Source organism: Anser cygnoides, chromosome 1 (assembly GCF_040182565.1).
Source record: "Anser cygnoides isolate HZ-2024a breed goose chromosome 1, Taihu_goose_T2T_genome, whole genome shotgun sequence".
Taxonomy (NCBI): domain Eukaryota; kingdom Metazoa; phylum Chordata; class Aves; order Anseriformes; family Anatidae; genus Anser; species Anser cygnoides.
Window position 1 is genome coordinate 82,566,923 of NC_089873.1, and position 16,284 is coordinate 82,583,206.

A 16,284-nucleotide genomic window follows, 5' to 3' on the forward strand; every position below is an offset into this window, starting at 1 on the left:
CACACGCCTTAGATTTCATTGTGATTATCTCTGAACACCCATTGACATTGCAATAATTTGTTTCCAGTGACACTGGTATGTTATAGTTCTTCTAAACAGGCGCATTAGTAAACTCTGGATTCACCCTGTGATTGGCTTGAGCAAGAAAACTAATGCCTACACAGAGTGCACCCTGTGAGCACCGGAATTGATCTGGATATAGGAACATTCACAGTCTTTCTAGTAGCTGACGTTTTGGTATTTTATGTAAATTTTAGCAAATATGTTTTGGTTGGTTGGTTGGTTGGTTGGTTGGTTTTTTTACTCTTTATATATATATATATATATAAAACCTCTTGAGTTTTGTGGCTTTTCTGTCCTTTTAGTGTGTACCAGAAGTATGATAGTTCTTCATCCAAAAATATATCTGATAATGCAATTATTGACTTAGTTCTTTGCAAATTAAGAATATTGGTTATGCTGATTTTGCAGGTATTTGGCATGTTTTTCCTTCTAATCTTCTACTTTGATCAGATTTATACAATAGAGGATAAAAAGTAAATGTTTTGCATTTACCCCTTACAGAGTCGGGTGGAGCAACAGTCAGTAAAAATTATGATATAAACGACCTCCCTGGGCCACCATCCAAACCTCAGGTCACTGATGTTACTAAGAACAGTGTCACTCTGTCCTGGCAACCAGGGACCCCTGGAAGCCTACCAGCTAGTTCATATATCATTGAGGCTTTTAGGTATGTGAATTATTCTACTTTTAGTCTCTTTCCTTTATAATTTTGCTTAAACCCTAGCACCAGCTGTTCTGCTGGTATTGTGGTGTTCTTTTGGACTGTACATGTATTATCAAAAGTTTATTAAAAGACTTAACTCCTATGGCAGGCATTGATTCTTATTCTATAAGGTGTTTTTTGTTTTTGTTTTTTAATTTATCACATTTTTTTAAAGTGATTAAGTAGAGAACCATCTGTCTTTTTCCTCAGGTCAACAGACATGTAAAAAGACAATGTCCACTCGTTATTTTTTTACTATTCCCTTAGTCCTGATTTCAAGTGAGAGTCCACCATGGGAATGCTGCAGTTGAAACCACTTGGGCCAGTAGCGTTACCTCAACTGTCGGAGTGCAAATAAACTGAAAATGAGCAGACAATCTTTAAACCTCTCTGTGTACTTGAATTCCTGTTCTTGTTAAAGCAGCACATATTAAATAGTTAAAGCACTTTAAATTTCTATGCTTAACTGTTTTAGATGGAACAAAACTACGTTAGTAGTTGATAATTTATGATTTCATCCTGCAGCCTAAGGCTGAAGAGGATCCAGCTGCTCTGTTCCACACAGCAGCACTTAATGTGTGGTAGGAAGGAACTTCCAGGCCCCAATTCAGCTAGTTTGTTTAAGCATTGGCTGTACCTCTCATATGCATAACAAGAATATACTCTTAATGGGCACATTCTTACATGTTTTTCTGAATCAAGATCTTCAGCAAATAACAAATAGTATCATTTATCTTTTAATTAAAATTCAAGCAAGAATTTGTCAAAATAATATGATTGCATATTTTAAAAGTTACAGTGATAATGCTTCTGTGTATGTTAATATGCAAAGAGCATCATTACGGTACATGCAGATCACTGATTCTGTTTTAGAACTTGTGCTATCCTTTTACATTACATGAATGAAACAATAGAAACAACATGAAACTAGCAGCTTCCCATTTTCTTTTTCCTTTAACATACTTAAAGATTTTTTTATCAATACTATACAAGAAAGCACAATAGAATCAAACTGTCTTTAAACTTTTGTAATATTTCACCCTAGATAAGCTTTAATGGCATCCCATAAATAACATTAACAGAAGCCAGGCATTTTTATTAAAAGCTGTTTTAACAATCATGTTTGAAATCTCTTCACACAGTGGATTATAATCTAATTATAATACTGTTCAATTGAAAATATAACAACAGAAAAAGTGTTCATATAATTTCCTTCATTTACAAGGATATTTTCAGAACATTTTTTGTTAACTTTAGGTATGAATTTAGTTCAAGGAGAATATTTCTCTTCTAATGGCAACTATTGACGTATTTTACTTCACAATATAGAAATTTATTCTTGTAATAGGTTTTTCTTTTCCAAGGTTTATGTTCGAGTGGTCTGTTTATCATTCTAATTTACTGCATTCCACACTTTCCTTTTGCAAACATCTGTTAGACAGATAGGAAAACCTTTTGCTTCTGTTGAAAGAAGTACCTTTGAAAGCTCTGTTATTTTTTTAACTTGCCTTGATGAGTTAACCGGAACTACAAAATCTTTTTATTTTTACCTTGCTCTTACTACTTTTTTTCTGTAGACTTGATATAGGTTTACAAAGTAGTCCTTTTTTCACTTCCTTTTTTTTTTCTCTCTTGCATTACTCTATAATCTTCAACTGCTTTCTCATTGCAGTCAGTCTGTGAGCAATAGCTGGCAAACAGTGGCTAACCATGTGAAGACCACTCTCTACACCGTGAGAGGACTGCGCCCCAATACAATCTACCTGTTTATGGTGAGAGCTATCAATTCACAAGGTCTGAGTGATCCCAGCCCAATGTCAGATCCTGTCCGAACACAAGGTAATAGCAATTATTAAGGCTTATATGCTTGAGCTAAAATAGAAGGGAACTGAGAGTTGACCAGTAGATTTGGAAATTTTGTGTTAGCACTCGGAATCAGGAATCCAGCTTAACCAATACAGTCCAATGATTACTGTATCAGTCTTGAGCTCAGGAGAGATAGGTTAACTCCTAAGTGCCTTGGTACATTTTTAGTTTTGTTGTGGTTTAACTGGGCAAGCAGCTAATCTCCACACATAATTTCACTCACTCTCCTCACCCCAGAGTGGGATAGGGAAGAGAATTTTTTTTGGGGGGAAAAAAAAAAAGTAAAAACACTTAGGTTGAGATAAAGACATAATAGCATAATAGGACAGAAATAATAGGACAAATGTGCATAATAGGACAGAAGAGGAAAGCGTAATAATAATGAAAGGATACACAGAACAAGTGATGCAAAATGCAATTGCTCACTGCCCACTGACTGATGCCCAGCCAGTCACTGAGCAGTGACCTCCCCAACCTACCTGGCCAATTCTATTTATTGTACAGCATGGTGCCATATGGTATGGGATGTCCTTTTGGCCGGTTTGGGTCAGATGTCTTGGTTCTGTCCTCTCCCAGCTTTTTGTGCACCCCCAGCCTTCTTGCTATCAAGATAGCAAGAGAAGCTGAAAAGTCCTTGAGTTGGTGTAAGCACTGCTCTGCAACAACTAAACCACCAGCGTGTTATCAGCGTTATTCTCATCCTAAAATCAAAACACAGCACCATGCCAGTTACTAGGAAGAAAATTAATTCTGTCCCAGCTGAAACCAGAACAAGTTTGTAGGTCACAGAGAGCTGGTGTGCTCCTTGATGCACCGTTTCCATTAAAAGCCAAGTGAACTAGGCATCCCTCCCTTTTCTGATGTGCTATGAATAACATGTTCTCTTCTGTTATATCCTCTGTCTTTAGTTCTTCTCCGTCATCAAGTAGAGATATACTATCATAACAAGTGCTTAAAACAGACAGGCAGACATCATGTTTAACATTAGTTTTAATCACAAGAATTGCACAAAATATCTATAGTGTATCGATTAATCTGGTCCAACATTTGTGCAGCTGATTCATGTAAATTAAGGGATCTGCATGATAAAAATACTTTAAAGTTATTCAGAGAAAAGTATAGATCTTCCGTTTATAAATCTACATTTCTGAATTCTTTAAATTCATAATTCACTGTGTAATAAACCAAAAGAGAAGGCTGAAGGGAAATCCCTTATTTGTTGGGTGATGATATAATTGATAGCTGTGATCCTCCATTGCATGTGTGCAGAGGGTTTGATGACTATAAATTCTGTTCACATTACAGCCAGCTCTAACCAAGTGTAACTGCCATGAACAAATTTCTCTTCACAGCATGGGTTTTTTTGGCTTCAACAACATATTGCTTGAATACTTCATTCAAGAGTGTAGTTCTGCATTAAGCAGGTTAGAGTACAGGAATTAATCATTTTTTGAAATCATAATTTTTTCAAGTCCAAAGTAATAGCTCCTCTCACAGTTAATTTACAATGAGATGATCTTTCCCTGTTTATGGAAGTTAGAAAAGTGTGTGTGGAGAGCCTGTGAATCCTGTGTCAGCCTCCAGCATGTGTACTTGGAATTGTGTCCTTTGTTGGTCCTAGGTGGAAAAAAATAAACGAGTAGGGTGGTATTTCTTTATCACATAGCCAGCACATCCAGCCTCTCTCATCTAGTCTATTCCTGAATAAATCTGTCCTTATTAGTTACATCCTTTAAATAATAATAATTGCTGTAAAAGGAAAAGAGAGCTGCTTTCTGAGAAGCTGAAGGAGTGAGTTGGGAGGGATTCTATGGCATGACTATCCATGGAGTATCACAAGTTTTCTTCTTTCTTACTCTCCCGTTATGATGAGGTGACTCACACTTTTCATTGCACCAGCCTTTAGTCTGCATAACTTATCACCTAGTTAAAAAAACAACTTTGTTTGGCATTTGAGTGTCAAGTGTAGACTTTTATCTGACATACTGACAAGCAATTTAATTTCAGTAAAAACATGTCTTTTAATTATCTACAGCATGTGTTGCAGCTTCCATTTCCAGAACCTGTTTAGCAGTCAAGCACACTGAACCATGTACAGGATTTATAGCTTCTTTGGTAACCTCCAGTTTAATAGAATTAAATCATAAAATCAATTGAAAATTAACATAATGATTTGATGTGATTTCTAATTATGCCTGAATTCAATTCAGGCTGACAGAGGAAGCTGACACACAGTAGAAAGCCTGTTCACAGTGGCCATTGAGGAAGAAAAAAAAAAACAAACATAACAATTCTATATAATATTAATTTTCAACAGATGCCTGTGGCAGCTTTAATATAAGCATTTGATTTTCTGGTATTATGCATAGCAAATACAACTAATAGGAGTTTATGGATATTTTTACTAGTGGACTACAAGTAGACCATCAGTCACTTTCAAAAGGCTTACTTTAAATTACTTGTATCATGTAAGGATAGAGAAGTCAGTAATTACTCTGAGAAAATATTTGAATTATTTTGTTTGTTTTTTCTTCATATGTATGTGAGGTTGATCCAAAAAGAGGCAAAGTGATTTTGGCTAATGAATCTCATGAGAAAACTAAGCAGAATTCACAGATGCCTATGCAGGCCTAGCCATGATCAGGTCTTTTTGAATATGAACTGTGCACGTGTTTCAAATCTGCCTTTTCTGGAAAAATTACAGACAATTTGAAGCATAAATAATCAGTATACCTATATCTAACAGGCATGTCTATCTACAAATAGAAAATTGACATAGTTACTAAGGTCATCTGTAACTGTTGACCAAGAACATAATTTTAAGATCTTTGAAGGATCCATTAAATGTATCTGAAACTTCACTAGCTTCTAGAAAGCACCTTCATTTCTGTCTAAGGAAGAGGCAAGGCACATGTTACGGTATTGTATTGTAAGTGATAGCTGTAGCTCAACATTCTTCTTTTGGTGCAATACAACGGAAAATGGTGATTTCTAGGAACTATCAATAAAAAGACATGCTGAATAAATTCACATTGCACATCTCCTCCTCCCCTTTCTGACACATACTTTATATTTGCTGCTCCTATTTAGGAAAGGTAGTACAGCTTCCTTCATATTATCACAATGCACTAACTTAAATGCGGTCTTTAAAAACTAGGCACGGGGGCCAAATGTGGTGCTTGGAGATGGAATCATGGTTTTCCGTGGCCTTGTACTAAGTGATCAAATTCCTTCTTGTTTTGACTAGAAGAAGAAGTAATTTTCCTCCCACTTTGAAGGAGTCTTTGGCATAATCTTGAAAAGATTTATTTTTTTTTATGCCTTTTATAAGATCAATATCAGTTTGGCTTTTTAATTATTTTACTCATATTTGCACTAAATTTCATTATCTATTATTTGTAAAGGGAAAATTCATTTTGCAGAAGAAAATACTATTTTTAGTATTCGCTTTCTTGTGTGCATAGTATACGGGGAGGGGAAGTTTAGTGAAACTTTGGAAACATATAATGACTTAGTCATGTATGCTCTAAGGAAAAAAAAACAAACTGTTAATTTTCTTCAATTACACTAACCAGTTTGGTTGCAGACATCTGTGCAACATTACTGTTATCTGAACATTTTAGAAGTAGTGAATATTGCATCTCTCTCATCACTTAGCAAATCCGAGAAAACTGCCATCAAGTCATTTAAGTGTCTTTTTATTTCATGATTACCTAAGCGGCTACTTGATGTGTAGCATTTACTTGATACGTTTTGGAGTCCGTGTTTAAACCTTAGCATTGTATTGTTTTAAAGATACATACTATATGAGGGTGTTTAAGTCAGGTCATTAAGCTATTCAGTCATTCTAATAAATGCCATATATGTTCTCTCATTAAAATAACACTTTCATGTGTGTTCTTGGCCTGGCAGATATCAGCCCACCAGCACAAGGTGTGGATCACAGGCAAGTTCAGAAAGAACTGGGAGATGTCATTGTACGACTACATAACCCTGTTGTGCTGACACCCACAACAATTCAAGTCACCTGGACAGTAAGGCTTCTGTTATAACTACCTTACGTTACTTTAATTTTGCCTATTTGTCCTTACAGTGCTTTTTTTTTTTTTTTTCCCACTACCCTGAAAAACTCATCTTTACTCTAGCGTGAGTGCTCTGCTAGACTAACATCATACAGGCATAGATGTGTTAACGATATGGTCTTTTTGTTTTCTCCTTCAGGTCAGGGACATTGAAAGCCTTTAGTGTTCATCTTAAAGGGAGCTAGGTTTCTGGCTAGAAAAATACTATAAAAAATGGATATGCTTATGTTGTGGTTTAACCCGGCTGGCAGCTAAACCCCACACAGCCGTTTGCTCACCCTCCCCCCTCCCTCTCTGGGATGGGGGAGAGAAACGGGAAAGTGAAGCCGGTGAGTTGAGATAAAGACAGTTTATTAAGACAGGAATATAATAATAACAATAATAATAATAGTGATAATGATAATAGTATTAATAATAATAATGTGTAAGAAACAAGTGATGCACAATGCAATTGCTCACCACCCGCTGACCGATGCCCAGCCTATCCCCGAGCAGCCGCCCCCCACCCTGGCCAGCCACCCCTATATATTGTTTAGCATGACGTCAGATGGTATGGAATACCCCTTTGGCCAGTTTGGGTCAGCTGTCCTGGGTCTGTCCCCTCCCAGCTCCTGCTGCACCCCTAGCCTGCTCGCTGGCAGGACAGAGCGAGAAGCTGAAAAGTCCTTGGCCTGGTGTAAGCACTGCTCTGCAACAATTAAAACATCAGCATGTCATCAGCGCTCTTCTCATCCTAATCCAAAACATAGCATCCTACCAGCTACTATGAGGAAAATTAACTCTGTCCTAACTGGAACCAGGGCAGCTTAACACCATAATCTAAAGGGTAATTGATCTGTGTATTCATTACTGTGCATATCAAAAATAAAGTTATATGTCAACATTAAATTGTTGCATAAAAAGCACTCTCCACTTCAAAGCATAGAACCTCTGACAACATCCTATTATTTGGTAACCCTAAAATGCAAAAACAGCTTCCTACAGGGCATTTGTAGAAAAGTCAGCAGCATGTAATGCTGATGCCTGATCCACTGGTACTGTCTGGTATTCTAGCATATGCCTTGCCACAAGTCAGTGGATATTCTTTCATTATAGAAGACCAGAATCTTTTTGGCAGTACTTAACGTTTCTATTTGAGGGGCTAAACTACTGGGTAGAACTTCTAAGAAGTTAAGATATAGTATTTGGCTTTCAAAACGCTATGTTTCTCTTCCAGAGGCTTGAAGGAAATGATTTGTTACCATAGAAGGAGGTTGTGCCTAGGGCATCCCACACCACAAATGAGTGCTTTGCTCTTGGGACATCTGCCCCAGAGGAAGTAGAGTCATGGGTGGAAGAGAGAGATAAATAGTATTGCACTGCGCATCACTGAAACAATTGTATTAGGTAGAATGAATTCTGCAAGAGATATTCATGGTACTCAGAGCTTTTCTTCTGCATGTAATATTGCTTAGGGGTTAATGTGTACAGGGGATTATACAATAGGAAATAAGTGTGGCAATAGATTGCGTATTATAGGGATTACTGTTGTTTTTGCACAACTCAGTCATATTTATCTGGGCTTATGCACCATCCTTGTTCTGACAGATTTCAATGGTAAGGGGGCCAGATTAGAATAAATAAATAAATTTTGTCTTCCTTAGAAGATTATTTAGAAAATCTGTAGACTGCCTCTTGTCATTGATGATGTCAACACTCAGCTTGCCTTTCTAAAATGTTGTCTGTTTCAGCTAAATAACTCCAGACCAGACCGACTTTCATGTTCAGGTGCCTTTGTAGCAAACCTTTTTTGCCCAAGCAGATGGGTCAGTAGTTAAGAAACTTTGAACATTAGCAGCCAGTAAATGTAAACCTGGATCGCATCTGTGTGGTGCTCTTTCAAGTACTTTCTTGGGTGTTAGAGCTGTCAGAAACAAAGTTTCATAGGCTTGCCACTGTTTATAAACAGAATTCAGTTTTATGCACTGTAACCTCTTTCGTTATATTATAATGAATGCTGTGAAAAGTCTCTTGATGCCCCTACCGAACTACTAATGAGTAAAGAAAACACAGTAAGTTAAAGGTAAATCGTTATGAATGTTATGGGTATCAGCTTATTGGAAAGATTCCTTAAAGCAGTGACCCTGTGCCACCTGCCAAGTGTACAGGTCTCTGTAGAGATGTTTAGAAAGTGAAGGGAAGAAAAACACCAAAAAAAAAAAAAATCTCTGGAACAGCTAATTAGAAACTTTCCAGCAACCAGAACAAAACCAGCTAATTAACCATAAGAAAACAGCCACTCTGTCCAAAGAATAAGGTCCACACTATTAATATAAAATTATTAGATAGTGTAGCTAACATACAGAAGGACAGAAGTACCATGAGAGTCATAAGACTCTTTTTGCTGACCTTCTGCAATTCAGAGAGTGAATGCCGAGGAACTTCCTTTATTACTGAGTTTCTGCTGTCCTGACTCCCAGCAAATTAACGCCAATTTCTCTCTTCTTTCTGAGATTTTTTTTTTTTTGGTGTTACATTTTTTTTATTTATTATTTGAGTTTAAAATTTCAGAAATAGTTCTCTGCTTCTGTGTTGCAGTTTTAAAATATTTTGAAATAAAATGCATATACATATGCACACATTTTGTCTATTTTAAAAGAAGGTCAGGTTTACAAAGTCAGTGTTAAAAAGGAGTGTCAGAAGTTAGATTGTCACTGTTGCATAAATTTACCTCTCATGTGCATAAGTATTAAAGTACAGCTGTAATTATCTGGTCACATACAGTATCTATTCTTCATGGAGCTATTCAACATTTCTTTTTATCTTCTTTATTCAATATGTGCTGCCAGGTCTTATTAAATTCATACCACTGAAAACTGGCATTGAATAAAAAATTATTAGTTTGTCTCACATGCTTATCTGTCATGCTTTCAACTGCAATATATGGGTGTTTCATATATAATACCGAATTTATCATCACAATGATAAAAATGTGTCATTATCCTAACCTTACACATAGAAAGGTGAGGTGCAGAGATATTTACTGCATGTCAGATATGCCCACTGTTACCAAAGGCCTAATTTTAAATCTTTGGCCTGATTTATTTTTATTTCTGTCAAATACTTTTTGCATTGCCCCAGCATATTGTGTACTCAAAGCACTTTTTTAGCTAACCTCAACACTCTGCACTCAGCGCTGCTCTGCTCAGTTTTCTCACACTGGGCATTAAACTGAGAATTTAATTAGTCACCAAATGTGAGAAATTTCCTAGTATTATGGAGGAGCCCTGTGGCGTAATCAAGAATAAAATCCAGTTCTTCAATGTCGCAAAATAATTGTTGCTTTGAAATCCCAATGCCTTCCAGGAATTTTGAGGCTACCAGGCAGAAGGATAATGTATGTGCCTTTGTCTTTCAATTTGACATTGATTTTAAATGAATGTGCTTTGCTGGAAATTTTAGTCAGGTTCTTTGGATAGTCTTCCAGTGTATCATCACCCTTCGTCTTGTTTCTGTATGGAGATCCATGCTAGTGCTGTCTGAATTTCCAGAGATTACTGTGTGGTGGTTTAACCCCAGTAGGTATCACAGCTCCACCATGCTGCTCTCTCACCTCCTCTCATCATCAGAAGAGAGGGAGAAAATATGAAGGAAAAAAAAAGCTCATGGGTTGAGATAAGGCAAGAGATCCTTTTGGAGCCAGCTGGAGCTGTCTCTTACCTGACATGGAGCAGCTCCTGGATTGTGCTCACAGAGGCCACCCCTGCAGACCCCGGCTACCAAAACCTTGCCATGTAAACCCAATACAGTCAATCCATACTAGTGAGTTCAACACAGTATGCCAGGTGTTATGCCTGGATGGAGAATTGCCATGGGTATTGGAGCACAGTGGGAGCACAGTTTTTCTTGGGATATATTGGAGGAGAAACCTACATACCTAAGAGCATATTGCAAAGTGTCTTTAGGGTGCAGACTAGCAGGTTTGCCTGAAAGCTGCCTATATTTGCAGCATAAGTTGCATTATGATTTCTTTTTTTTTTGCCATTTTTTAGCAATCAAATAGCCTAACAGAGTGATCTAATAGTCACTGAACAGGTCTCATGTTCAGTTGTGATATGTGCAGGTTTGAACTTGCAGGGGAAAAGAGTTCCGACCTCTGCAGGAATGAGCTGTCATCAGTTTTATAGATACATCCCACACTCTGTATTCATCAAAAGAGAGGGAGAGGGATCAATTATTCCTGTAAGTTGCCTTAGAGCATTGGGTCAGCAGAACCTACCTAGTAACTGCTCCCTTCTACCTTTTAAAGGAGCATTTGCATTTTCTGCCATCTGTCTTCTGAGGTAGAAAATGTATTTTTAAATCAGCGACTATTGCAGCTCTTTTGAGGAGATGTCACCAGGGCTTGTGCAAATCCTAGATTTGGATAAGTTTAGAAAGATTAGAAGTAGTCTGCGATCCCAGTACTCAGCAGAAAAAAAGTTACAAAAAATAAAAAGAAATAAAAAAATAAATAAAGGAGAGAAAGAAGAATAAATAGACATTATTACATTCTTTCATCAAATCACAGTGCGTGTTTCTGCAACTCTACCTATGTGGTGTGAATGTGTACCAAACCTACAGAATTAACTGATGCTTAGCACAACTGAATACAGTTCTTTAACGCTGAGCATGCTTTTAGTGGTCTGCTGTTGGACTGACATGTAACTACCACATAACTGAGGAAATGGTGAAGTCACGAGCTTTTATATTATGGATAAGATTGTGTGTATGTGTAGATAAACATATATGTATATGTACACTTATGTAAGCATTACACATGCGAACATGTATGTATATGTGTGTATGTACAGATACACGCACACTTTTATAAATTTGTGTGCATATCTGTATGTGTATGTGAAATACAACTGTATATACCTCCAACTAAATATATATACCTCACATGTATCTCTGGTTAATCTGTGTAATTATCCAAAAATAAGTTTTTACTAATCAGAAAACTCCAAACAAAAAGAAAAATCCACCTTACTCAGGAAGTGAGGTGCCTCTCTGAGTGGCTTCTCAACAATCTTACCATAGGAGAAATGCTGCTTTTTTAGATTAACTTTAGGTAGGTATGAAAGACAGCTTAGTATCCTCTCCTGATACTGAATACGACTGGATATTTATAGAAAACATTAAAAATGCATTGTATTTTCTTTCTGAAGTACCCTCCCAGACCCCGAACAACTGAATTACTGTCAATAATCTGAAATCCTGACAGATCCTTCAGCTCTGTTGCAATCAAACTTGTAATTGAAAGCGCTGTGAAACTTGTGTGGGCCCCAAATCAACCTAGTTTATAGCAAGCCTGTAATTGACAGCCTTGTTGTACTCCTGCATTCTGTTTTCATATTGCTTGTATTGTTTAGCCTTTCTGGTAAGAATCTTAAAAGCCTAGGGGAAAGAGAGATGTATGAATAGTTTGAATATTACTTATGTGTAAGTAGATATGAAAGTGTGATGGACTCAAAATTAGTACAGTGTACAATAGGCGTACCAGAGTCAGTGTCAAGTAGCCCCAAATCCAGAATACCAGACACTGGTAGTTGTTTTTCCACAGAAAGCTTTATGGAGCTTCAGGCCACGGGTACAGTTTTTTGCAAGTTAGGGTGTGTGGTTTTGTTTGTACCACATCATATAAAACAGTTTCCATACCATTTTTTTTGTTGCAACACAGTTACTGTTCAGCGTAATTCTAAATTTTCAGATCTTCTCTGCAAGACAGCAGTCAGTAGAGCTTAAAAGTGCAGCAAACACAAAATGGAAAGTTCTAAAAAAAGTTATGCTGTCTGTCAGCATAACTTCTAACACAGAAGTTGGGCAGGAATCAAACTTAGTGTTTGATTATTAAACATTGTAGCCTTATATTGTGATGTAGGTTGAGAACCTGTACTCCAAAGTATATGAAATTGATATTCTTACTGAATTTTCTAGTAAACATGAGGTTCATAAAGTCTTTATGTCTGTAAAACATTTAATTAATGAAAGTCAAACATGGATAAAAACAATTTACTCTGATTTACAGACTCCCTTCATCTGGAAACAGCTGCTTAATGTTCTTCCTAAAAACACAGCTTGATTCTTTCGGTATTAACAAGCTATTATTGTGAGTTATATCCCTCTTTCAGTGCATAAATTCACTTAAAGTGAATGTAGAGAAGTTTATAAAATGCAAGCTTAATGTTGTAACATATGTTGCAAGGTTTTTAACAGTGACAGTTTTGATGAAAGACATTTCTGCTTTGCTCTCATAAATAAAGCTTTCTTCTTGCTTGCCCTGCTTTTTAAATTCTTAAGAATCTGGGTCCCCTCTGAATGACTCAATAAACTATAACAAGATTATAGGAAAAGCGTAATAGACCCTGTTTTGTGTTTTCAGCCTTAAATTCATTTATTCTTAAGAGAAGTCAAACAAATGTATCTTTAATTCTGAAATGCCCTTGAACTAGCAAACTGTCAAGAACAGAAATGGAATCTTACTTGTTGAGTCTTAGCTATAACACAGAAACTTACCAAACAGCTAGCCATATAGCCTCGATATTTGCGTTGTTTTTTCTTTGGCTGTTTATTTGTCAGCTACAGAAGCAGATAGGTTTGGTTTGGTTTTATCCATCATATTGTTTTGACCATTTTTTCAGACAAAAATTCATGCAAACATCATCATAACTCAAGTCGTTTCAAGTCTTTTTTTTTTTAAGAGAAAAAATGCATACAACCCCTCCCAGATAAAACATACTTTAAGTTTTTCCTTCAAATAAAAGTCCTATTTTATAGCTATGATAACTTAGAATTTTTAAACTTCTGTGTGTGATCCCAAGCTTGAATTGTGTTCGCCTAGCAACAATTAGGACATAAAACAAAAACAACATTCCACCTCCTTCTGATGGACTGAGTACATCACAACCTCAGGATGCAAAGAGAGTGGTTAGACAGTGAGCACAAGGAACAGCACGTGTCCTTGGATGTTGTTTTCTCTGCATCTGTCTTATGTTTATTTTACTTTCCGGAGTATCTCATGAAAAGATGAGCTGTAAGCCAAGTAATGGACAAACTGAAAGCATATAGGGCATCTTCAAAGACTTGTCCTTTTCTGAAAAGAATTTGTTTTTCTTTTCTTCTCATATTTTAGCACATCAGTAGCCAAGATGTCCTTAATAGGTTTACATGCAGTAAGCATTATGCCAAAGTTTTCTTTTTATGATTTGTTGCATAAGTGAGAGCTTGTTTTATGATTTTAGATGGTATTTGTCATGGTATGTTTAAAAGAAGATAGTAAAATAGAAAGAAATGTTCTACAACAAGTAATGTGAGAAAAATGTTCCTTTAGAGATGATTAATAATGAGTGACTTACAAGAAGGCAGTTCAATTTTTAAATTCAGCAGTGCAAACAATTGTTATTTTTTTTGTTTTTCATGACAACAGAAGTATTCTAGGCAAATGTGTTTGTTGTTGTTGTTTTTTCCAAAAGGTTTGATTACTTTAATATGTTTATTGACACATTATTTAATGCCATGTCTAGGTTGACCGCCAATCGCAGTTTATTCAGGGCTACCGAGTAATGTATCGCCAAACATCTGGCCTACCGTCTCCAGCTGTGTGGCAGAATTTAGAGGTCAAAGTCCCAACAGAGCGCAGTGCTGTTCTAGTCAACCTGAAAAAGGGGGTCACTTATGAAATTAAAGTTCGCCCTTATTTCAATGAATTCCAAGGAATGGACAGTGAATCAAAGTCTGCTCGTACCACGGAGGAAGGTTAGTAAAATGGTCAGAAATCATTTTAGGTATTGTATGTATGCTTCTGTTCAGCTGTATTTCTTTCACATGATTTCCATTTGTTAAATATAGGGTTGGCATTAGAATTCAACCTCTTATTCAGGTTTGTCCTATAAATATTCCAGAAGAAAGCATTTGGCCAGTCCTATATTCCTCTGGCTTCTGTGCATTCTTGCGTTACGTGCAAGTAGCTTTGAGTCTTCCAAACAGTGTGCACAGCAGCCGTTCTTTTATAAACCAGCATTGCTGCAATAAAAGACTTTGGTCTGCACTTTGAAAATAAAACTAATAAATTAAAACTTTTGCAGATGAGCATTTGCGAGTAAGCACATCTTCCTGAAAGGGCAATACTGTTGAATGTAGATCAACAGTTTGGTTAGGAAATGGGGACTAGTGAAGGAAAGATGTTTTGCTAGTCTGAAGGATCTCCAGTTTCAAGGGCATGCACTCCATTTTTGCTAGCTGTTCATGAAACTGCCCTGTTAGTCATTTGGAGAGTTTTCTTAAGTACTGTTTAGGTGTAGGTAAAACATGCAGGGTGTAGACATAGTGAACATTTTATACCACTGAAATGCAGAAGCATTCATTTCTATAGCATGTAGTATAATATAGCCTTGTGTAAACATATGCACTTCAGGACTGTTTTTGTTTGTTTGTTTGTTTTTAATTAAAAAATAAAGGGAACGAGGTAAGATATGTCATTTTTATCCTATTCTCTTGGTTTACAACAAACCTATCTATCTAATGCAACCTGTGCCTGGAGAATCTGAGCCACTATCAACAGCTCTCCTATAGAAGCTGAAAGATGTAAAAGTGAGGCTTCATCTTCTTGCTTTGTATCATTGATTCCTTTCAAAGCACAGGAAAGAAACCTATGCTTTACCTATACTTCATACCAGTGAAGTTTTAAAATGCTTATATGGTTTTTGTGGGTTTTGAGTATAATCTTTCCATCCTATTGAAGGTGCATCTTAATCACTTACAGTAGTCTCCTGAGGTTTAATTTAATGCTGATTGCCAAGTACATTTTAATTCTAGAAAGGACTCGCTTATTACTCACTTTTCTCTGTAATTTGTTATGATTATTGCCAAATAATTAAGTAATCCAGAAGATAACTTGGTTGCTTCCCTTACTTTATAGATGAGGAAATTCAGTGTCCTGCAGCATGTAGGAAGGCATTGTTCAAGTCAGATTTAGAATGTGAGACCTCCTAGTTTCCATTTCTTTGCTCAGGCTATAAAGCCTAAGCCGGTCAGTTAAGAATAGCTTTACAGCAGTTTAAACAAAGATGAAAATGCTTTTCCAGAGTTAAAGTGTAGGATTCCCCCCTCTCTAGCAGATGTGCTTTTTGTCCATTTTCACTTGATTTTTGTTGTTTATTCAGTTCATCTAACAGTCTCTTGCTAAAGGTAAATTAAGAACTACTGAAAAAGAGATTTCTATTTCTATAAAATAAATGAAGAATTAAATTTTCTTGTATAAACCTCATCACCCATAGAGTATGTCAAGTAATTTCTTACTTTAAATGCCACTTTCATTGTGTGAAATCATTTTCCACATAGTGAAGATTTTTAGAATTTTTCTTTCCTATAGTTATGTATAATTCACAACCTAGGATTTGCCTTGCAGATTAATATAACCTTCAAGGAACCTATTTACAAGTGTCTCTTTCAAAAAAGTGGCCTGTAACACATAGTATTATGACCAGTCAATTGTCAGCCCCTGTAAATAAGTCTTCCTCTTGCTTGGGTGATAAAGTTATGTAGTTCCAT

General features: G+C 36.4%; 1 protein-coding gene across 22 annotated transcripts in view; it reads left to right on the plus strand.

Moving 5' to 3' along the window:
* Nucleotides 1-16,284, plus strand: part of ROBO2 (roundabout guidance receptor 2) — a 473,555-nt gene that overhangs the window by 377,188 nt on the left and 80,083 nt on the right. For all 22 annotated transcript variants that reach the window (XR_010833100.1, XM_067001298.1, XM_067001316.1 and 19 more), the window contains 4 exons: nt 565-730; nt 2,439-2,605; nt 6,545-6,666; nt 14,259-14,490. Coding sequence is in view for 21 of the 22 variants with exons in the window: in XM_067001298.1 (XP_066857399.1) it covers nt 565-730; nt 2,439-2,605; nt 6,545-6,666; nt 14,259-14,490 (687 nt within the window). In the remaining variant the exon portion in view is untranslated. The remainder of the gene's footprint in view (nt 1-564; nt 731-2,438; nt 2,606-6,544; nt 6,667-14,258; nt 14,491-16,284) is intronic.